The sequence below is a fragment of the Sinohyriopsis cumingii genome, chromosome 18 (assembly GCF_028554795.1).
Source record: "Sinohyriopsis cumingii isolate HCF-2022 chromosome 18, ASM2855479v2, whole genome shotgun sequence".
NCBI classification, from domain to species: domain Eukaryota; kingdom Metazoa; phylum Mollusca; class Bivalvia; order Unionida; family Unionidae; genus Sinohyriopsis; species Sinohyriopsis cumingii.
This window is the reverse complement of record NC_142978.1, coordinates 44,052,453-44,077,318: the sequence shown is the minus strand read 5'-3', so window position 1 is coordinate 44,077,318 and position 24,866 is coordinate 44,052,453. Positions and strand designations below refer to the sequence as shown.

The 24,866-nt window shown below is 34.7% G+C and overlaps 1 protein-coding gene across 5 annotated transcripts in view; it reads left to right on the top strand.

The window, feature by feature from the left end:
• LOC149776516 (uncharacterized) overlaps positions 1 to 24,866 on the top strand; it is a 42,414-nt gene that overhangs the window by 16,841 nt on the left and 707 nt on the right. The window contains exons 6-10 of one of the 5 annotated variants that reach the window (XR_016416054.1): positions 505 to 633; positions 3,985 to 4,044; positions 4,458 to 4,573; positions 6,481 to 6,581; positions 16,355 to 16,577. Coding sequence is in view for 3 of the 5 variants with exons in the window: in XM_089940955.1 (XP_089797081.1) it covers positions 505 to 633; positions 3,985 to 4,044; positions 4,458 to 4,573; positions 6,481 to 6,581; positions 16,355 to 16,458 (510 nt within the window). In the remaining 2 variants the exon portion in view is untranslated. Of the gene's footprint in view, positions 1 to 504; positions 634 to 3,984; positions 4,045 to 4,457; positions 4,574 to 6,480; positions 6,582 to 9,977; positions 16,330 to 16,354; positions 24,235 to 24,866 lie in introns of those variants that run through there. The other 4 variants (XR_016416053.1, XM_089940955.1, XM_089940956.1 and 1 more) reach the window with 4 other exon arrangements.

Here is a 24,866-nt window from a genome sequence, read left to right as displayed (position 1 = left end):
TGTAAAGTTTTTGGTAAATGCTTAAACCCTGATTATGTCTCGTGAATCCCACAGAGGGAGACATTGTATGTTAATCTGTTACTTGTAACGCAGGTAGCTTAAATACAGCGCCAAGCCAGATTGGAGACTTCTATATATTGTGTTGGGTTCTGGTGTCTGATCCCATTTTTTGTTGATTTTCTTGACAGGTTTTGAACTTTTTTTAAAATACTTATATATTTTTTGTTGTGTATATGTTTAAACAGTTTCTGTTGAGCGATTTAACTTCATACATGATAAAAGGTACTGGGTAACTTATATAAAATAAAACCTTGCAATCTCAGCATACTGTCATTGTCCACATTGTGATGTGATTGTGAACAAAGTCTTAATTTCTGGGTAACTAAACAATGGTTAAGAAATTTTGCCATGGATAAATCGTAGTTATTCTTACCATTGGAAATGGTTTTTCTGAGAGCTCTGCAAGGGGTCTGCAAAAATTAATTTGTGCCTTTTATTTTCTAGGATGATCCTGAACCATCAAAGTGCCTGGGTGTATTTGGTCTAAGTTTATACACAGAGGAACGAGAATTGCATGACGTATTTAGCAGATTCGGCTCTCTTGATACTGTTCAAATAGTATATGACAGACAGGTTGGTAAAAACATTTAATGTCTCTGGCACGCGTGGAATAGGGTTAATCTTCATGGAATGTGTTGGAAATAATTTTTTGCCTCTACTGCTCACTGAACAGCTAATCTGTTGTTTGTCCATTAGCACAAGTTTGTTATCTCTACTTTTTCATATGAAATTGAAAAATTGAGCAAAGGATTACAGCTTGGTGTGATGTATCAAGAAGCCATTGGGCTTCATCGGGTTTGGAACAGCAGTTGTGTACTGGAGGCAATTATAGTCTATATACTTTTTTTTTTAAATGTTAAGCATTGTTTACCGTCGCTGTGTCGGTTTCTGATTACACTTCTCAACTTTTTTAATGCATCTTTGTAACTTTACAATATTATTATATGATATTTTATTACACATTACTGAAAATTGGTCTGACTTTGGGGAAAATATTGGTTGCCTTCCAGAAAAGGTCTTGGTTGGGTTGGCTGGTCTAAATCCTCCTGAATGAAAAGTAATATTGCCATGGGAAATTAGCCACAAGACTTGTCATATTTAGTTGGTCTAAAATGAAAATGGTGACCAGCCGATGTCAAATATGGCCCAACGATAACCATCATGCAAATATTATGACAGAAATGATGGTCATTTCAACATGGATCATTTACTATTTTAAAAAAAATGTATGTCTAACTGGTACTAATGGCTCCTTTGAGACATTTGGTATGCCTGCTACAGTGTCCATCATCATCTCCTGAATGAATGGTCTTCTCAGCATGTTTTTTTTTTTTTACAGAACGTTTAGTTGGTCTTAAATGAAAATGGTGCCAATCCAGTATAAAATATGACATCAACAATGGCCATTTTGAAAATCTTGTCACTCCTTTTCATTGATGGCTGGTCATAACAAAATTGTGCTTTCACCCAAAGCTTTCTTATAATATCTAGTTGGTAAATAGAAGCGATGCATATCTAATATTGAATTTGGCCACCATGGCATTATGCTTGAAAATTGTTATTGTTACTCATCGCAAATGGAAGACATATCAGTATGCGGTTTCCACCAGAAGACATTTTATGATGCCTTGATAGTCCTACATGAACTTAGTTCCAAATTGTAATCCAGTATGTCCACCACAGCAGTTAATTTTTTATATATTATTCCTGAAGAATATCAACACTGAAAGGCAAAAGAAAAAATTATCTTAATTCCAGGAAATTCTTTTATGCCAGCATTAGTCCCTAAGAGAGGCTCTTGTTAATAAATGTTTTGGTATTCTTTTTGCTACACTTGGATCTGATTCATTTTAGAGTTTCCGTATGCCATTAGCCCATGGTTTTCATCTCTGCAGCAAGAAAGTTCCTTTGATGGCAAACTGTATTTCACATGAAAATAAAGAACAGTAGAGCACTATGGTTGATTTTAGATTGAATCAGTGCATTTAAATATTTCTGAATATGCAAGCAAATATTTCCTGTATAAGATATAGACGTTAGTCAAAATTCATTTTTATTTAAAGTTTTAATACAAATAATTGACTTCTCGTGGGTCGGTGGTTCTTTCCGGGGTTTTCCTGGGTTCTTCCTCCACCATTAATACTGGCCGCCATGTATAGCCTATCACGTGCTGAAAAATGGCGTTAAACCCTACAACAACAACAAATAATTGATGTGCCAAAAATTCTGATTTCTGGCCAAAAATGGGACTGATTTCCTAGGGGAAATATTTTACCATTTTGACCATTATGCCAGGCTTCTGATTTATATACCCTATGAAAAAGGTGGAATTCTACAGAAAACTGCCAAAGAAATCTCTATCAATTTGTGTAAAGCAAAGTTAGGTCATACATATTCATTAAATAGTGGGAATTGAAAAGAGGATGATCAAGAAGTGAACTCATGTGAGATCACAGCAATGATGTAAAACACTGCATTACATAGAATAGTGATAGGGAGAAAGACAATCACAGGCTCAAAACACAACATGACAATTGCTCAAAGATGGACATTTTTACAATTAAAAGTTTAGTTGCATTTACTTGTATCATTGTCTGTGACTGTTCACCCATCATCATGTACACTTTTAAGCAGGATGTGTTTTGATTCCATTTTTGCAAAGCAGTTAAAATGTCATGCTTTCTCTGGTTATCTTAACTGACAGGTCAGAAAACTGACTTCCAAGAAGTTTACTTATATTCTTAATGCATCAGTAATTCGGTGTCACTTTGGAAGAAATGAATGGAGGATGACAATATATAAAGTCAAATTTGGAAGCAAATTCAGTTGTAATAAATGGGCGCACAAGTATCTAATATTTGAAAAAGTTTATTTCTAAACATTCTGTATAATATATATTCCGACCAGTCCATTTCATCTGTGCCTCAGTTGCTTCTTGTAACTGCTTGATTTGAAGGTAGTTAGTATAGTTAGTATTGAATGATTGTTGTTTTGGGGTTTAACACCATTTCTCAGTGCAAGACGGGCAGCTAGTAAAATTGGTGGAGGAAGAATCTGTGAAACCTCTAGTATAAACCACCAACCCATGAGAAGCTACTGGCAAGCTTTCTCATATCCCCATATTGGCCGAGTCTGAGATGCAAAGCCACACAGGCAGTGATAAATAAAGTCAAGTATTTTAGACCACTGTCACCTAGGACCACACAATGAATGATAAAGAATGAATCTGTCTTCACTGTTCTTATTACTCTCATTACACTGATTGTATTTTGAAAAAAAGAACAAGCTGCTTTTTATAAAGTCTTATCCTCTAAGACTTAACCCCCACCCCCACATTTGTACATTTGATGCGTACACACATCTCCTTCCCCCCCCCCCCCATTTCTATACAACGGACTATATTTATTCCACGCAGAAACCATACAGGATTAGTAATAATGTGTTTAATAAAACAGTCCACCGACGTTGAATGTCTGGCTGCATCAAAGAAATAGGCTGCATAACTTTAAACAGTTTGACTAATGTCTGCTAAAATTCAAGTGCTGACTGAACCCAGTCGAACAGGTAATTTATTATATAGGTTTCACCCCACCCCACCCATTTCCTATGTGTACAAACATTATCAGTTGAACCACCCCCATACACAAGCATATGTATTTGTGTTACCCTCCCCCCTCCATGCATACATTAACTAAATTGCCAGCCCCTAATATTTCAATCAGACTGCAGAAAAAATTAGTTGCACTGGTTGGTGGATATGAAATGGGGCATATGATTTCACTAATACCTTCCACTTCAAAGACATACTCTTGCCAAATGGAGTGTTTGGTTTCTGCTCATGATGATTGGAGAAAAAAAATTGAAGTTTGTATTTAAATATCATAAACTTTAAATGCTAATGATCATATTGGTTTCAATTTTCAGAGTGGTCGATCCAGAGGATTTGCTTTTGTGTATTTCCATTCAGTTGATGATGCAATTGAGGTAAATGTATGATCTCTTTAAATTGCCTGCAAGTGCAGAAATTATCGTTTTCATATCATTAACGTTTTCTTTTACCTTTGGATTTAATGAGACATTTAAAATACCACAGTAAATGAAAATATGATAGAAAATTTAGAAATAGGTCATATAATTGTAGCAGATCTTAATTTTAAATTTAGGAAAATGAAGGGGTCTGTATTTTTTTGTATTTATTTTTAACATACAAAAGCAATTTACATCCTTAGAAATTATTGTGATACTTAAGCACAAAGTTCTTCTGGGAAAAGCTATCTGTGATGTATCAAATTTTAAATAGTAGCAGAACCTTGTTCTTTATAAAAGGTAATTTTTATAAAGGCCAAGTCAGTGATCAATTAAGTCATTATAATTTTATGATCTCCTTTATTTTTTAGGCAAAAGACCGATGTAATGGTTCAGAGATAGATGGTAGAAGAATCAGGGTGGATTATTCCATCACACACAGGGCACACACACCTACACCAGGGATCTACCTGGGTAAACCCACTAGGTGTGTATTATTGGATCTTTGTGTAGCATCTTGTATAATTAGGTTGATCTTACATGTCTTTGCTATGCTAACCAGTAGATGACCCACGTCTTCCAATATCATGGGACCATTTGGACTCTTTAAGAGGCAAACCTTGATGCAAGACTGGTTTTACCTATGTGACATTTTCACTTAAGCCAGACTTGAGCATCAATATTGCACATACTGCTGGAATTTTCTTAAATGGTTCTAAATTGAAAAAGAACATTCAGATTAAGAAACGAGCCTCAGAAAGTCTTTATTGTCAAGCCCACATTAGTGGGAAGCAAGAAATTGAAGTCACTTTTCTGCAGCAGAAGTTTAAGGCTTGATTTCAGATTTTCATTTGCTTATATTTTCTAATGGATTTACTTCATACTTTGTGTGAATTATATTGAAGCTAACACAGTTCATTCTCTGACATGCTTACTTGGCCCATTTACCTTGCCCACAGTCAAAACACATTTACTTTAAGTAAGGTTTTGGTTAAAAATATTAATTCAATAGCATTGGTACACTACCTGTAACTATTACCTCTTTAAAATTATGTTTTATGCTTTTTCAAAACCTCAATATGAATTGTTGGACAAAGCTTAAAATTGTTCTCATGCTCTCTTTGTCCATTGTGCAGTTTTTTTGTGCCTCGACAACAATTTAGGAGTCTGCTACTCGTTTTTGTTTACCTGGTTTGTTTTTGGGGGAAAAAACAGCCACTGGTAGCCAACTCCCTTCAGAGTCACTCAGTCTCAGTTACATCTGCTGGTATGATGGGAATGATCCAGATAGACTCCTCTGGCCAGTTAGGGTAATTAAGGTTCTCTTTGGCTGCATCAAGGGGAGAAAAGGTTGGAAGCATCTTTTCCTAGCTATTAAGGACAGCACTGATATCTTGATATCAACCATTTCCAGGTGGATTGTCTTCGATCAGAGGGCCCTTTCATTCACAAGGATTTAAGCTTGTGAAACAAGGGCCATGCTTATTTTGTGGGTCTGTTTAATCGGTTATCATTGGAAGATGTTACATATAACCATATTTTGGGTGTTGCATACTACTTTATCCCTTTAACTTCGGCCTTTGGTGCACCAGAGTATTGACATTTGATTTCCTTGATGCAACTTCCGCTGGTCAGAAAAAAATAGTGCTACTTTCAAAATTCTTTCACATTTGGCGAGAGATGCGAAGCCTAGTGAAGTCCCTGTTAAGACTACCAGAGTGATTATAATGGGATGAAAAGCTGCCATTCAAGTACTAATATCTAAAATATCTAAAATTTTCAGGTAGTATATTACTGCTGTTGAAATGTAGAGTTTTGTGGGTAAAACTAAAAAATTTAATTATGTAAGATTCCCTCTATCGACCATATTTTGGTTGCAAAAACATAACCTGGATCCAAGTTAAGGAGGAAGCGCATCACACACAAGCCTACAATACGGTATTTAGACTCATTCTGTTTTTTGTTTTTTTCTTCTTTTTCTTCTGTTCTATTCTGTGTGATTGGCGGTAGGAATTCCGAGCTTGGATGAGGAGTCTTTTTTAGGAGATAATAATAAGGGCAATAGTGTAAGTTAAGGACTGCTTTTTATATTTAGAGTTCCCTGCTGCTGTTCATTTTCTTTGATAACCTTCATCTTCCCTACTGTGATGACCTATACAAAATGAACTTCAAAAAACCTTGTTCAAGTTGAGGTCTCAAAGAGCTATTGAAATTTTATATACAGTGACAAATCCTTTTTTGAGAGATACTGCATAATATATATTTTGTTTAATGAGCAACATATAGCATTGTTTCAGTCTTGGGGAAAATTTGTGATATTTTGTAGACTTTTTGTATAGAGTAACACTATTTTAGCAATTTACTCATAGTGGTGTTATTTATACTTTATCACAGTGGATTCAGTAGGAAACGCTCCTCTTCTCCCAACTATGAAGGTACCAAAAAAAGCAGTAAATACTCCAGATCCAGGTCCCGGTCAAGATCATATTCATCACGTAAGCAAAATCACGTTTTTGTATCTGCATGCTGAGCAAGGTTATTGTGATATACTCCATGGTTCTGTACAACCATCTGTCAATTACAAGGTAGAAATTGGCAAGGCTATGATCCCAGTTGGGGTAACAATTTGCAAGAGTTGCATCTGTGGTCATCATTGGCACCTGCCCTTGGATTCCCTTTGAAGTGTAGAATATTAAGAAAAATTTCATAAATATGATATTTTGAAATTTTGGGGATAAAAATTAATATGTGTAATCATAGAATAAAGATGCACTATATTGTGGTCAGTTTTGCATTGTGGTCCCTGGATGATCATCGGGTGGCTGATGGTGGAGACTAGTTGAAGGGGGAGTTGGAACATGCAGTATTAAACTTGGGATGTCCAATGGCCAGCTGAAGAGTTATTGTACTACCCTTACATTTACACACCTGTATAGCCTTGCTGCATCTCACACTTTCTTTCAGTATTAGACAGAAGTTTATATTGGGTTTCGTAGCAGGGGAGAGGGCTAACTTTATATAATTACACTATTTGCACATTATTGGTGAAGTTGTTGTATTTAGTAAAGATTTGTGTTCCCTAGATACACATGGAATTATGAAGCTTGGAGAGAGGATGCATCAGAATGAAGTTCTGCATGCTTATTACAAAAGCATGCCATATTGACCCAGATTTCATATTTATTGACTTTTGTTTAGATTTGTTAAGTTTATTTCACCATAAAATCATCAAACTAGTTGATTGTATGCATCTCACAGTGTGACAGTCTTTCAGCATAGGTCTATGTGACCAATATTTAATGTTTTATTATCTTTTAAGTTAAACTTTTGCATTTAGCTCATAACCACATACATTTTTTGCAATCAGTATGCACACTATTGAACCAGGAATTATGAAACATTACTTAAATTAGGTCATTGTGACCCTTATTTTGAGCACCACTGTTATGTTGTTAGAATGATTGGATCAGATGGTTGTATACATTACTGTTGGTAACACATTTATACAAAAGGTTACTGTGATCTATATTTCATGTTTTATTGGATTCTGTAATATTTACAAGTATTTCATTACCATAGGGGCTCTTTTTTTGCATGTTCAGTATATACTATCCTATCTAGAATGGTCGAAGTTGGGGGTGGAGATGCATCTTGTTGAGTACTACTCTTGTTGAAGAAGGAAGTCATTGTAGTCAATATTTTATACTTCTCTGTTTGAGGTTACATTTTGTAGATGATGTTTCTTTTCTTAGCTATTGTTATTTGATACCTAAAATTCATGATTTGACACCTCGAGTCGATTATATCCTTTATTAGTAACACACTCATACAACAAAAGCTCGTGCTATCCCATATTTCATCTTTTACTTGATTTTGTAAAGTTTTGCTATTTTAGCTAACAACCACACTCGGTTTTGGCGCACTAAATGCATAGTATCCTTCCTAGAGTGGAGTGGATGAATCTTTACAAGCTCTAAACCTTATTCCAAAATGAAGTTTCGGTGAATTGCATTTCATGCATTATTGATTTTGTTGTAAATTATGTTTAATGTTCAGGTGTTGTTCATGTTCAAATCAGAAAACTTGATCGTTTGATGCAAATCGGTTAGTACTGCACCTTTGCAACCAAAGAAGGTACATTTTATTTACTAACTTAGGTTAAGTACTTTTATTTAGCTGATGACCACAATCGGATTAAAATCAGATCCCACGGTCCTAGGTATGATGGGCACCGATGAGCTTAAGTTATGCTGACCATTTGGTTCACCAATCAAATCACAACTTTAATATTTCTGAAAATGACATGCATCATTAGGAACATATCTTTACTAATGGTAAACCTCCCTAACACAATTTCACAAGTTTTTTCTGATATGTTGCTAAAATAAGTAGACTGGAAATTCAAGAGGTCACAGTAACATGTACATTATTGATATCTGTCAGATTTCCATGTATGGCAGTAGAGATCGGATTGCTGATAGTATGTAGATGCGTTTAAATGGCGTATTAAGATAATCCTGGCTTTATATTACTGGTTTAAAGATAAGTTCCAAAACATTTTAAAAGTAAATAGCAACAAAAATCATTTTTGGTTGGAAAATGTACCTTACTTTTATTGTCAACATCAGTTTATTATTGTTTGCAACGGCAGCTGGAGAACAGAAGTAAAGCTATTCTGGTTGTAATCTTCATTTTTTTGAGAGACTTTAACTGTTGGTCACTTGATGTTAATTTCATGTAGTAAAAATATTGTAACTTTAAAATTATGAAATCAGTTGGATTCTGACATAAAGTCTAGCTAATAATTAAGAAGAAAACCGTGAAGCTTCAGTAAATGGCACACAGAAGATTTAAGAAATGCTAGCTTGTGTGGAAGTCACTAATTGTCACAAGAGATAATGTATGGTGATCTACCCTGTCTGTCTTTCAGGTATTTTACTAAATGCAACTGACATTACTTGTGATGGATCAGGTGTAAGTTTAATTGTTTTGTTACCCCAAAAATCAGACTTTTGTCAAATTTGAAAGAGAATCCATGTCACAGTGATCATTTTTGTAAAAATGTCCTGTCTGTTTTGACGATAAATCACATGGAACAGCATTTCTCTAGGTCTGGAATTCAGTAAGCTGTATGAACCAGTGCAACATATTTTTTAACTGGTACCAAACGGATGATTTTGGCTTAGATTGGGAGGAAGGAGAGGTGGTTATTAGGTTGTCAGATATATGTAGGAAAAAAAGTTAAGTGAATTTCATAGTCTGGCTAGATATTGGATGTCATTACTTACTGGAGGTAACTTTCTGAAAGTTGCCATATACAGAAAAATGGATTTTGTCTATGATTGGATTTTACTTGTTAAAATATATTCCGTAAACAAATAGCTTCAGGAGCATAACTGTAAGTAACATAACCTATGGCAGTGTCAAATAATTCACTGCTTAAAATCATAGCAAAAGTTTTAATCACGCTTGATGTATCAGCACCTAAACAGCCACCTGTTCTCGCCTAAATAGGAGAATGAAATTGTTCTGAGATTTGAACATTGTACTTGGCAAAGCAACACTAGTATAGTGTTTATTTGTAAAGTATGGTCAGATTATCCTGGAATGCTTCTAATGCCTGAAATGGAGATATGATTGAAGTTCTTGGCAAGTAAAACTTCCATTTTTTTTTTTCTTACATAGCTGCATTTTTCACCCAAGGTTGTCTGTCAAAAAACATTTCCGGCCTTGTTCATGTATGTAGTACAAAAAAGCTATATTACAGAAACACATATTCATCAACCATCAAGCATTTGAAGGAAATTAATCTGTAGGAATTAGTATAGATTTCCAGAAAAAAAATGTCAAGTCCAAATAGTAATATGATGCTTTTTGTATTTTTTCCACAGGTCGCTATTAGATGTATTGCATGTGAGAACAAAGCCCATACGATGAACAAAAGATTTATTCTTGCTTTTTCATGTAGACTTTAAGAATTGTATCTTAATCACTTTGTTCATTCTCTTGAGACAATTTTTAACTGGTTTTATGACATGTTTGCCTTGAGATTTGTGTTATGAAATGCCAGAAATGGATACATGCCTGGCAGTTGAATAATCAAGTTGATACGTTAAATGTTAATGAATTAGTACATGTTAGTATACAAATTGAAAAGGAGATTTTCATTGTTTGCACTATATTAAAAGTGACTTCAGAATGTACATGTTTTTTGCAGCTAAATGCAGATTTTGAAGTGTTAAAAAGTTTGTATTTTTCTCAGGCAAGTGATATGTGTATTTTGATTTTACAAAAGGATTTTCAGCATAGCTTATCTGAAGCTTTTGATGTATAAAATTTAAAATGTCAATCATGAACAGTTGTGTGTCATAGTTTTATTATTTGTGGGTGAAGAAGAATCATAGACTAGTTTCAACTTTTGATTGCAAGATTTGGCATACATGTAGGTAGTCTTCATTTGTTCTTCATGTATTTTTCCAAAACTTTTGCAAAGACCAAGTTAGGTATATATAAAAAACATAGTGCAGTTTGATAATTGCTTCTTTTTTTTTCTCTCAATCAGCCGAAGACCAGAAGACCTAGGTAATGGGCCTGCATCCATCATCTATTAACATTTGTTTGTTATTACTACTCCTAAACCAGTTGAAGGAAAGTAATGAAACTTGACAGTGACATCCTAAGGTCTAGTTTGTCCTTATTGTATAAGGTGCCCCTGGAATAGCTGTTATGGCGGCTGTGGTGGCCATCTTCAAAATCTTTTTATTGTATCTCCAGAACATGTTGTCAAATCTATATGGCTTTTTCACTCAAACACTTATTATGACTTGTGGGTGGCCTTCAGTAAAAATGTTGCAGATCTGACATCCAGCATAATCTTGAAAGTCTTGTCCAGACTCTTACTAAATGGTTGGTGAAATTGTCATGGGATTTCCATTTGAAGATTATAACTTGTACATAGTCCTAAATGAAAATTATATCGATCTGACATACACTTTTGAAATGTAGAGGGTCCTAAATGGAAAAATGCTGATTTGACATCCAAAAAATGTCTAAAACAGAAGAACACATTGAAAATGGGTTTTCAGTAAAAGAATTTTTATGATAACTTATTAGTCCTTATGATGGTGCTGATCTGACCTCCAACATGGCGACCATAGTAGTCATCTTAAAAATTTTGTTGTTGATTACTATTTTGGAAAGAATGGCATTTGACTTTTGGTCCTTACTTATCTCTTGCACTATGTACTGCACACTCTCACTATAAGGTCCACTATTATAACACAGTTCTTATTATAAATTGGGTATATTCTTAGATCCACCTCATTTATTGATGCTAAATTTAAATGTTCATCATAAAGCTGCATAATGTATGACTCCATTTAATGGCATTTTAATGAGGTACTACTGTAATTAGTCCTGAATTGAAATGATGTAGATATAATAAATATATTTACCGAATTATAAGCAACTTCAAAAATGAGAGCTCCTGACCTTGGGATATAGTTATGGCACTGCTTACTTTCATACCTAATTGAACATGAATGAAATTTTATCAGACATTTTATTTTGTTTGTTTTTTCAGTAAACAAGCTAATTTGACATCAGACATGGCTTTCTGATAAATGTCTGACATTGATTGTTAGGTCAAAGCTCTTGATTGTGTTGGGGTATTTTTAATATGTGATGGCTTGTAAGCAAGATAACATGAGTAAGTGTGAAAAGATTTTATCAAACCCAGTTTGTAGATCTATCTGAAGAATAAGGTTGTCCCTATTTTTACAAATATACCTACTTTTGTACTTAAATTCCGGCCTTGTAGAAGGAGTACCTGTTTTGAGAGGGACAGAATCGTACAAAGTTCTATTTTGTTGTCTGGTAATGTAGCCTTTAATTAAAGTTAAAGGGAGGTGCTTTTTCTGAACCCCTGTCAAGAGGATGACCACTGTACTTGTATTGATGCAAGTTCACGAACTTGATTTTTATACAAAAAGTTAATTTTTGTGGATAAAACCAATCTTGTCCAGTGTATGTTTCAGTATCTGAAAGGAGTTCATTAATTTATCATTTGTATCAGATTAAAGGTCCAAAGCCATTAGAGAGATCTTTGTACTGCACTTAATTGTCAACATTAATTTAGACATGTGAGATCAAATTTGGTGTTTTAGAATATCTGAAAATATGACACGAATTTAAAATTAAAAATTTAAAATAGGAAAAAGATGAACTTGTTTTGAATTCTTACAAATTTTTTATTGGCCAGTAAGCATCAGTTCCTTCAGTGGATCCTGGTCAACAAAAGTGCTGATTGTCCCTTTGTAAAATATCATTTTCATGTTGCATTATCATTTGGGTGTCATTAATTTGCTTTAGAGGAATTTTTTATGTGAAAAGTAAATAACTTACACTCATGTGAGTGTATAAAATTTATAAGCAATTTACCATCATGAAAAAAAGGGATGTTTTTTTATATATTTGAGAGTGTTAAATGTTGGTTTACAGTAATTCATGAAGTAATTTGTTTTATTTTTAAATCCTGAGCTCTTTGAAATGTCATCATTTTTATCAGCAAGAATTTAAATTAAGGTCTCATAACAAATTTTAACTAATTATATAGCGTAAACTACTGAAGAACTTTATGGAGTTCTGAGACAATATGCCAGTCACTGTGGTATTATCCATGAATGGAACAATTTTGCTTTCTCCAAGTTTATACAGTGAAGTGCCAGTGATATGTATGCCAGTGTTTGCTCATATCCTTATATTATTATTGACTCTCACCATGTTCCCATATAATTTACGGATGAAATGTTTGAGGATTTTTTTTTTTTAACTTCATACTTTTGTATAGCTAAGGGTTCAGTCAATCCAGTCACTTGGAGATGTAAAGGTTAATGTGCATTTTCTTGCATTAACTGCTGAATATATATATCCCAGAATAGGATGATGTAACTATATAGTTGTTAAAAGTGCCGTTTGTACTTTTTTTTTAATATCCCCAAAGTAATAGACATTACATTTTTTTTTATATAAAAAGGCATGGGAGACAAGTAGCCTATTGGATAAAGGGTAAAAGCTGTATGAACATTTAAAAAGCACATGGGAGACAAGTAGCCTATTGGATAAAGGGTAAAAGCTGTATGAACATTTAAAAAGCAATCAGAATTGCACAGGTTCAAGATCATAGACTTTCCTTTAGATGTACGAGGAAAAATGTATGTAAATGACTTTTTTCCAGTGTTGCACAGTTACCAAGAAATCGGCTTTCTCTGCAACAGACAGCATTCATGGCTGTTGTATGGCAGGACATTAATCACTAATGATTTTTTTTAGGTCAATCATACTGCTTTTTTTTATTAACATTTAATAGTAATTTTTTGTTGTATATCCTTTATTAAGAGACAAAAGAAATGCAACTATATAATTTACCAATCTCAATGCATTCTTAGCTGTGCAATATACCTAAGTAAAACATGATGTTAGCAGTTATGTCATCAAGTAATTATCACAATTTTTCTAGCAGTGCAGAAGGCATTGATTTAACAAACATTAGTACTTTAAGTCACTGGCTGATTGAAGATTTATTACTAGCAGTCACCAACATAGACAAAAAGTGTGAGAAAATAAGGAGGAAAAACAAAGTTTTGCAGAACTTGCACAAAAATGATATTTATTCCAGCTAATTTAAACTGTTAGCATATTTCTGCCTGGCAGTTTGTGTGGCAGCCCACCAGCCATTATGTGTCTAAGATATATAATTATATGGTGCAGACCATCAGCATAATCTTAACTAATGTATATAACATCTTGTAAATAGTTTACTAATATTCAAAATCTGTATGTATTCATTTCACTTGATTTTTGATAAAATGATGCAATTTAAGATTGCGGTCATAAATATGGATTGCACAGCTTGTAGATCAGGGGTCTCTAACGCGGCCTGCAAGCAGCATGAGCCCCGCCAAGCTGTATCCTGTGGCCCTCAAAACAATTGGTGTCCTAAGGTGTCATGAGAGATAACAAAGTTGGTGTGACCCATGTGCCATTGAAAAGGCCCCCATGTGGCCCTCAGGATGGTTTGAGTTTGAGACCCCTATTGTAGATTATAACAAATCTTTAGAATAGAGAAAATTATTTCTATGGTTATATCTTGCTAAGGATGCACATTGTGCATCATCATCTCACAGAAAACTTGTTTGTTTTGAAGATACAGATTAAGAAACTTTTGGCGCTTTATAGTCCTAATCTAGAAAACAAAATCTAGATAATTTCCAAAAATTATAAACATTGGAGCTTATAAAATAGGTCAAATGCACCTATATTTACTTGGTGCTCTCAATTGTATGAGCTTGAAAAGACTCAAAACATTTCCTTGACATGTAAATATCTATTTCTATCTCATAAATGATGCTTTGTCTTGTAACAAATCATTTGCTGTTATTGTTTTTAAAATTTACTCTTTAAAAAAATGTATTACAAATAAGAAGGATCAAATGAAATGTTCTTAGAAAAACTTGAGGCTTTTAGTAATTTAGTTCATAAATATCAATATCCTTAGAAGATTGAGCTTAGCATGGCTTGATTTATTTTGCAAGAGAAATGATCATTTCATTGTGCTTTTTCTTTGGACAAAATGTTTTTAAAGTTTTCACAACAGATATATTGTGTTATCGCAGATATAATTTTTTTTTTGTATTCCCCAAGCCTATAACAAAAATTTGAATGGGATTTAGAAAAGCAGATGAGCCAGGTACCTCTTGTGTGAAATACATGCTTAGTATTACATGATCACAAAAAGGCTTAAAAAAAACAATTGACTTAGGAAAAATGAAGTAACGAGCATTGTTTACATTTTGTTTCTTTCTGTTTACATTTTAAACTAAAATTGTAAAAGTGGTTTTGGGGGTTTAAGAAATACTTTTCAAAGCTATTTGTCAAGTGGACACAAATATAAAACAATCCATCTTTAGGTTTTCAATTTAAACTTAACACAGGGCAGCAGGTTCTTCGGATAAACTCGATCTTTAGTGTTACACCAGTAAGACCACTGCACAGTAATCATTTCAAGTAAGAACACTGCATAGTAATCATTTCAAGTAAGAACGCTGCATAGTAATCATTTCAAGTAAGAACTAGACTATTTATTGATTGTTTAGCTTTTTCTAAGTGTTTTTATGATTAAAAAGATTTGTACCATTTATGTTTCCAGTGAAACAATCATACAGTATCTAACATTGCATAAGTGCTAAGTAAGCATATTTTTAACTGCCTCTCAAAGCCAGTACATTTGGACTAATTGAACAGCCATTTTCAAACGTCAACATTGAAATGTTTTCTTCAGTGTAAATTTTATTGAAAAACTTCGATGTATCATCAAATATTTCATGAATCATTTCTCCATGTTTTTGTTGTTTATATCATTTTTTTCTTCAGTTCACATGTCTCTATGGTCATATGAGCTTATGGTATGGAGTTGTGTCTGTCTTGTGTTATCCATCTTCTGTTTCATGAATTTGATTATCATCAATCTCTATGCATAGTCATGAAGTAATATTGTATCTGGTTGACTGAGCTTCACACCACTATGGAGACAAAGTTCCAGTTGGATTGGATTTTTGATCCAGTGTGTATATTAATTAATTCACTATGGTCATAAGTGGGTTATGTAATAAGTGAAGTCTGCACACATTGATGTGGTGTTGTGCATCTGACTGACAGCATGTTACCCTCCTACATAGTATATAATTCAGTTTTACAAAACTTTGGAAATATTTTTTAATGAAACCAGGTCAGTTATTTATGAGCAGTATTTGCATTGTTAACATATGCTTGACTTTGAATTCTAAATAAGCCTGCTGGGTGAAATGATCAATGGCTACATTAAATGAGGTGAGTGATATCAAGCCCTCTTTGGTCTCGTGTTTAAAGTAGCTCAAATGAAAAGACCTGTCTATAAAGGACACTCAAAGGGCCAGTCTTGTTCTTAGTAGACAGGTGTCTTTCACAAAATGGTTAAGCATCTTAATGAAAAGAAGAAAATTGGATTCCTACATGATGTCTTATATGAGCAGTTGCCATTTATTTAATGGCATCCATTAAAGCCATGTTTTGGTGTATTCATCCACATCATTATTAGTATTAATGTTGTAATCATGATTGATTTCTTCTCTTTTGTTAACTTTTGTATTTTAACTTTTGTAGCCTTATGTTCAATTTTGTCTTGTGAATAAACATTATGCATACTAATGTTGTATTCTTGCTTTTACAAAAGGTTTTGAAGAAAGAAAAATGAAGTTTGAAGATAGAAAAATGAAGTTTGAAGATAGAAAAATGAAGTTTGAAGTTAAATTGAAGAAAGAAAATGTTGAAGAATGAAATATGAAGTGGTTAAGAAGGAAAGGGGAGAAGAAAGAATTTTAGAAGAAAAATGAATGGTTTAGAAGAAAGGGGGAGAAAAGAGTAGCTTCTTGAATCTTTGGAAAAAGCATTTTGAGGTAATCAGTTGAAGATAGGAAAATCAGCATTAAGGGAAAATATGGAAGAAGCAAATTCATTGAAGTGTGAAGAAGATGGAAGAAAGAATTTAGGGTAATTGTGAAACGAGGAATGGAAGAAGATGTGGGTTGTAGCAGAAGAGTTTGATAGTTTAAAGATAGAGGGTATGTACACATCGGTAGGAAATATGTTCATTTTAATTTTGGACAAATTTTGCTGTTGTCAGATTCCATAAGATATCCTTGCTTCTTTTTCTCTGCATTTCACTAGAGGGTATTCCATCTAAATCTACCGTGGGGAGAGTGAATGCACTTGTGTTTTTGTTCTTGTTGGGATTGGTCTGAATCTCCCCGTTTTCTTTATTACGATATTTTTGATGTCTTTCTGTTAGTGGTGTCTCTAAAAGCAGATGTGTTGCAGAGCTGCCAATCATCACAATTTTGACATAAATTTCATGTTTCTTGATTGCGATTCACCGATTTACGCTGCATGCCAAAAAAAAATCCTGAATACCCTAATTCTCAGTTGACTTAAATAAGAAATAAAATCCAGTTAAGTTTTAGTTTAGCAGTGGTACTGATAATTGCCCCATACTGCTAGTCACAATATTAGAAGAACTAGATCCAGTGTGTTCAATTTGCATTTAACAAGTCTTTTATTGTATTTTACTGTATAGTTACAAAAACTTGTCATACCGCTCTGGTGGCCTAGTGGTTAGAGCGTCGCATCGGATACAGGAGGTTGTGGGTTCGAACCCTGGTCGAGTCATATCAAAGACTTTAAAAGATGGTACTAACATCTGCCTTGCTAGGCGCTAGCATTAAGAGGTTAGTGTTAGGACTGGTCGGCCTGGTGTCAGGATAATGTGACTGGGTGATGCAACATGATGACCCAGTGCTTGACATCTCTATAAACTGCCACACTGCAGACATCGTAGTTTTGTGATTGAACAATTGTTAAAGCTACGTTAGAAATCCTAGTCACACACACAAAAACATATGGGGGGCCAAGCTGGATTTTTCTTTAAAATGCACCACATAGCAACTGTACATTCTTTAAATGCTCAATAAATCCTGCTTTTTCCAAGAATTCGATTAAGATGAGTTTATTATATATGGAGATGCATTGTTGAAAGTACCCATGAACAATTTAGTGCCTGAAACTAAGGCTGCAATAGGGTGGAATCTCAGAATATGTAGGTTGGTTTTATTGTTGATCCAGTTTGGTATTTTTAAAGAAAGAGGCTATTTTAACAGCAAGCAATGTTGGCTATTTTTGGAATGGATGAGTGTAGGAATTTGTAAGATATTGAAAGATTACTGTATTTCATTCTTAATAGATATTTGTATAAAGTTTTTTTATGAATTCACAAATTTTTTTATCACTTAACACTAAATGCGAGTCTTTAGGGTTGGCAGCTCTGGTGCTTTTCCCCTCATTTCAGATTTTTGTTAAAAAATTAGGCATAAAAAATCCACATAAACAATAGATAATAGCCATAAAATTTAAAGTTTTCTTTTTTTAAGATTTCATAATCATGCATTGAATTTATAAGAAGTCTACCAGCATTTAGCAAGTATTTTTGATTACCATTGATGGCTGAAAGAGGTTTTTAATAGGAGGAGAACCGGATACTGGCAGGAAATCCCAAGTCTTGAAACGGAAGTCTTTTAGTTTTAGATACATGTTTGAATAACACTATTTTGGTTCTCACCATTATGATGCAATAACTGACATGTAACATTGTAAAGAAAAACAATTGGTAAACTTTTGACATCTTTTAAAGAGAATGATATTTATCATACTTGCCAAGTCACCGTTACCATGATAAAAAAATGATTATTTACAGTAGTAATCCAATATCTTATGTTATAACTTGCATTTGCAGTTCATAGCACTAGTTTCCAATCCAGAAGGAATTGCCTCTAATGTGCAATTGTAGGTCTACAAAGATGATCACTATCATATCTTAGTTACTTTTGTTATACAGAGTATAGCCCTTTTTTCCTCGGACTTCAGCCGACAAAACTATAGAGGCAGGAATAAAGGAGCCATGTCTGTTTCTAATGAAGACCCCTCCTTCATTCCCTATAGTTTTCAGTGTCATTTCTTTTTGGAAGGAAATAACCCACCCACTCAAATAAGGGAGGATCTGTGGCACTGCCTGGTGTGAGGAAGCCACCAATACCCATATGCAAGTCTTGCCTGTCCAGTAGAAGGAGAGCGCTGTCATCTTGCTAAAGTTGGCATGCATATAAATTGATGGGATCTCATTTAACAGAGTTAAGTTTCCAGGATATTCTTTGTTCAGTTCTCAGGTGAATGGCTGGTCATTGTCTAATGACTGGTCACCAGGTTTAGTCATTGGTCTTCCGACTGCACATATGGCTATTGAACAATGGTCTTGTGAAATTGGCTGTTCCAACACACCACCCACCCACCTAACACTTTCTATATGCTACTGTGAGTTTGCAGTAGGCTTAGCTTACCAGTCTAGGGAAATTATCAGGTCTGTTTACCGCCCCCCCCCCCCCCTCCAATCCCCATGTTCCTGTTCTAGCCTTTCTGGACTAAAGGACTTCCACAACCCAGTAGTAATTCTGTAAAATTTCCCTTTACATCCTTTAGCACCATGAATCTCTGAGTTTGTGAACTAGACTGTACATAGGCCCTCTCCAGCCCCTTCTCTGTCTTCATTATTAAAGAAAACTGGAGGGAGGTGCCACTCCTCCCTTGCAAAGGAGAGAAAGAATGGGATAATTCTGTCTCGACCCATGAGGTGATGTTATTGTAGGGCTTAACACCATTTTTCAGCACAGGATAGGCCATACATGGCAGCCACTATAACTTGTCGATGAAGAACCCAGGGAACCTTGGGAGGAACCACTGACCCATGAGCAGCTACTGGCAGCCTTTCCCACATACCCACATCTCTCTTCTCTAAGTAAGGAGAAAGGAAGGGATTGTCCAGTCTCACCCTTAGAGCAAACTGAATTGTTGTAGACTTAAAATGAGTTCCAGATGAAGCCGCCATCTCTTTCCCATCCTATAAGTCAAGCAAAGGCAGCTGAGGAAGGTTATACTTTTGACAACACAGAAAGCACATATTTAATCTATGTTCATACTCTCCTGGTTTTACAGACACCAGAATCCTCTCCAGTATAGAGACTTTAGGGAGCTACTCTAAAATGGACATTGTGTTAAGGGATTAGCACAAGCTTTGTCAAGAGACCAAGAGGTGACCAGGTTTAAGGTCAAGCCTACTAATGCATACATGCAAAAAATTATTTTGACCATTATTATTATTATTATTAGCTAATAGTTGCTTTTCTACTTGAAATATAATATTTAATATACAACCACACATAGACTGGTTCATAAAATTAGGTGCCTCTGGCCTAACATGACATTTGCAGACTTTTCAATTTTGGCATAAGTCTTACAGAATTTACCCAATAAGGTATATACGTTTTAAATAAAAACACAAATTATGGAAATGCAATTGTTTGCAGTAAAATCCAGATACTTGCTTGTTCTTGTCTGATTAGGAAATGGGGTTTCATATTAGAATCAGCAGAATTATGGGAACCAGACTGATTTTGCCAGGGTACCTCAAATGCTTTAAACTGCACATATTTTTTGCAATTGGAAATGTCTACATGATCAAGCTATTGTTTTTTTTTGTTTGTTTTTTTAAATTGCCGCCAGGATGAAACGAACAATAAGCATCTTAAAAAAGTTTTGATAGAACAGAAGAATAAAATAGAATGTTCAGATTCTTTGGGGGCAAAGCAGGAAGGGCAACAGTTATGTTTAATAGACATCATATGTTGATTTGAGTACATCACATGATGGGGAAACATTGCAAACACCGCAGCCTTTTTTAAGGACTACATCAGATTGAGAGACATCAAGAAGCCATTGAGCTCTGTAGTGTTTGGAACTGCAGTTTTTTAAACTGTACTGGAGGAAATTAAGGTAAAAGTAAACTTTTACATAATGTTTACCATCAGTACATAAGTCTTGAATCAGACTTCTTGACTTTTAAATGCATGATTTCCAGTTTGAAAATAGCAGTACATTACATTTTGTTACTCCTTACTGAAAACTTTCCCCATTTAAAGAAAAAAATTGACTGCCTTAGAAGGTCTCGTTAGGGTTGGCAGGTCTGGATTTTACTTTCATAATAAATATTCAGTCAATAGCACATTCTTGACAATTACTCTTTTGAAACTCTCTGGTATTTATTTCAGTTTGGGAACCAGCTGAAATGATAAAGTGTCAATATTTTCCACAACAGAACCTCTGTCTGCGTGGGTTCAAGTCTCGGTCTTGGCTAGTGCGTGTATGTGAGAAAGCTTGCCAGTAGCTTCTTGTGGGTTGGTGGTTCTTTCTGGGGTTTTCCAGGGTTCTTCCGCCACCATTTATACTGGCTGCCATGTATAACCTACCTTGCGCTGAAAAATGGCATTAAACCCTATAACAGCAACAAGAACTATTTTGGTTCCTGCCTAGATATGTAGTGCTTATCTTAAGCAACAGACTCTGACAAAGGGAGGTAATCCAATATTGTGACAGCTAAAATGTATGCATTTGTCAAGATATTACTAAGGTGCAATGAATGTACTTAATAAAATTGGGATGATCTGACGTTACTTTAGATGACTATGTCAAATGCTGATTTGTAAGTAAGTATATAAAGGGTTTGATTTAGAAAAGGGGAGTAGATTTTGGAATCGACTCCAATTTCATTTACTAGTTTTCACGTTTGAGAAAATCAGTTGCTTTTGGTGTTTGCTCATTGCACCCCTGGGAATTGTCTTAATTTTCACCTGATATTGAGGCAGCAAACATATTCTGGGAGACACTTCTGAATGGATCCAAGCAGTTTCAGAGATATTCAGGTAAATGGATGCTTATGTGTATATAAGATGGTGTTTTTTTTTTATTCGCTATTAGAGCTGTGTATGTGCAGAGGGTGAATGTTTGACTTCATTTTTTCTTTTCTTTTTCTTTATTAGAAAATCTTGTCCTGGTCGCATTTAACTTCAGATCTGAAACCTGTTTTACTTTCTGTAAAGGGTCTCTGGTCTTTATGCATTTCAGACTAGCCAGATTTAGATTTAAGGCCACGAAGTGAAGTTCCAGTAATTTTCAGCCTAAAAAATCAGTCCCTAAAATTGTATTTAGTCCACTGTATTTTTTAAGGCAGCTAGAAAGTGCATTATTTGATAACATTACACAATTACATTGGGGGTGGGTGGGCTCCCAGTGGCTGAGTCATCTAAAGTGCTTTCTGTTATGGATCCCTGCCATCTCACCTCTGTCTGCGTGGGTTTGACTCTCTGATTCTACCTATGTGGGTATGAGAAAGCTTGCCAGTAGCTTCTCATGGGAGTGGCCGAGTGGTCTAAAGCGCTCTCCGTTATAGATCACTGCCATCTCACCTCTGTCTGTGTGGGTTCGAGTCTAGAATTCGGCCAATGTGGGTATGTGAGAAAGCTTGCCAGTAGCTTCTAGTGGGTTGGTGGTTCTTCCCGGGGTTTTCCCAGGTTCTTCCTCCACCAATAATAATGGCCACCATGCATAGCCTATCATGTGCTGAAAAATGGCATTAAACCCCACAACAACAACAACAAAGCTTCTCGTGGGTCGATGGTTCTTTCTGGGGTTTTCCCGGGTTCTTCCTCCAACAAGAATACCGGCTGCCATGTGTAGCCTATCGTTTGTTGAAAAATGATGTTAAACCACGTAACAACTACATCTTGACCATTTTTGGTAATACCACTTAAATGGTGTTTATGTTAGAGAGCTCAGAAGCATGGTGCTGCTTCATGACACAGAAACATGGCACATGGTTTAATGAGTTATTGAAATCCCCAAGAGAAATTTGTCAATGCCCATTTGCATTTTTTTTTTTACCCAAAGCATGGATGCATCTGTCTTTGGGATGTTCAAGACTAACTCTTTCATTCTGTTTATGGCCTTTAATGTTTCTATTTAGATAAATCTAAAGCAAAATAAGATGGTTGAAACCATCTCTTTTTCAGAAAAGTACCTATGATAGTATGTGAGCCACCATTGTCTGGTGGATTGTTCTGTCAAACAACTTGCCATTCTTTAATGGAGGAATATCTTTTCACTTGTGAAAACAAAAACCTGTGATGTGAGGGCTATTGCATCTTTGCTTTTCCTACTTATTCTTTGATGATGATGTCATAAACGTCCCTTGCTGGCAATCTCATTCCACCTTCACTCTGTTCTGCCTTTGTTCAATGTTTTGTGGGAGCACTGTATTCATGCATGAAGCCGTTTGTGTTGGACCAACATTTTGTCAGGCCATCCTCCATTTTCAAAATAGCATTTACAATTGTCAGTAGATGATGTGTTTACTTGGACAACTCACAATAGGACCATCCTTCTTCCTCGAGGATGGAAATTTAGCAAGGTAGTAATGGCAGGTACTGCATTATTGTAGCTAAAATGTAGTTTTGGGGTTCAATGGATTTTAACTATGTCATACTTGCCTGCTATTACTAAAATCCTTTCTCCTTTCTGATATCCTTACAGTCTTCATGCAAGACAACAAAGATATTCCACAATAACAAGAATTGCATAATTTAATTATTTAACAAACAAACACACATATATTTTATAAAATGCCAAATGTACAGACATTTTGATTTGAAATAGATTAATTTCCATATATCCAGCCATGATGGGGAGTGGAAGGATTCATTAAAGACTGCTAAATATATAGACTTCTTTAAAAAAAATATCCTGATTTGGAAAAGCATTTAGTTCATTAATACCTTCAGCAAGATATCAACAAGAAAAGTTTTATTGTGAATTCTACCATTTGACAAACTTCACAAGTTCAGTTACTTTCATATCGGTTTTGTGGACTACATCAAGGATTAACCTGCCTCTGTAACTGAAACACCTGACAAAGTGCAAAAGCTTCATAGCTCTGTGTAGAGTTGACATCAACAGGGGAAGAAACTGAAGCCTGATCCAGAACAGTTTAAAATTGCCCAAAAGAAGAACAGCACATGAAATATCTGGAAATAACATTGTGTATTAGAATAGGGAATTTTTTATTTTTTTATAATTAAGATAAAAATGTGAGGCATATTGTTAGATATGCCAACCATTCTAGATTTCACAGAATGGTTGTAATTTTTTTAATAAAAAAATCCATTGCATTCTGAATTCATGAAATTGTGGAAAATCAATGTTTGTGGGTAACATTTTCAACAGGAATTTTTTCTGTTCAGGTAGAACAGGATTGAAGCATAAGTATGGTTGACAGTGCCATTGAATATAGCTTCTGTATGTGATAGAATAACAATAAATCAGTCTGCTAGATCGTACATAGGTGCAAAATGATGGAACAAGTGAAGAGAAAAAGATCAGATAGTTTATGAATAATTCTAGTAATTTGTAGTTATTGTTTTGCCCAAGAATGATTAAGAATTCGTTGTCCTTGAATTGGATGAACAGATAAACAGTTTATTATCATTGGGCTTAAATTGCTACTGGTTCTGTACTGGTACATATAGTCACATAGGAAGAAAGAATATATTTACAAGTTTGTTACTTTTAACAAGAAAAATATATTCCAATAGTATCATATTGCCCCTGCATTTAACATTCCTGAAAAATTAAAAATGCTACTTGTACTGATTAATATATTAGATATGTTTGATTCATTACATAATCATGCAACTTACTAAGCCTAGATTTGATGACCCCTTTGCAACCACAAAAAAATTTTGAAAATATTTCCAGCGGCATCTGGAAGGTTGTCGGGTATGCTTTAGTTTTACTTTAATACCTTTATTTTAATTGTGGTGACAGTGGATGGCTAATATTGTGGAGGAAACCATCCTTTGCATGATACCATGAAAGCCTCCTATTCGCCGACCTTTTGCAGATTTGGGTAGACTTAACATTATAAAGGAAAAATGTAGAGCATAATGCTGCAAAATAGGTAAATCTTGTTTGCTTTTACAGTTTTGCTACCTTAAGTTTGGCATCTGCATTATACAATCAAGTATTCCTTGGACATTTGCATTATTGCAGTAAAACAATTTATCATGTGCTCAAGTAACTCCTAAGAATATTGAAATGTTTAAAAGTCTGGTTAAGCTGAAATGGGTTGCACCATGACATTTTCGGTTCTGGATCTAGTTCTCTTTTTAATTTTACTGTTTGCTCATTGTCTTCTAGTATTACAAACTTTTAACGTTTTCATTGCTAGATAGATTGAGTTAAACTGTATATTA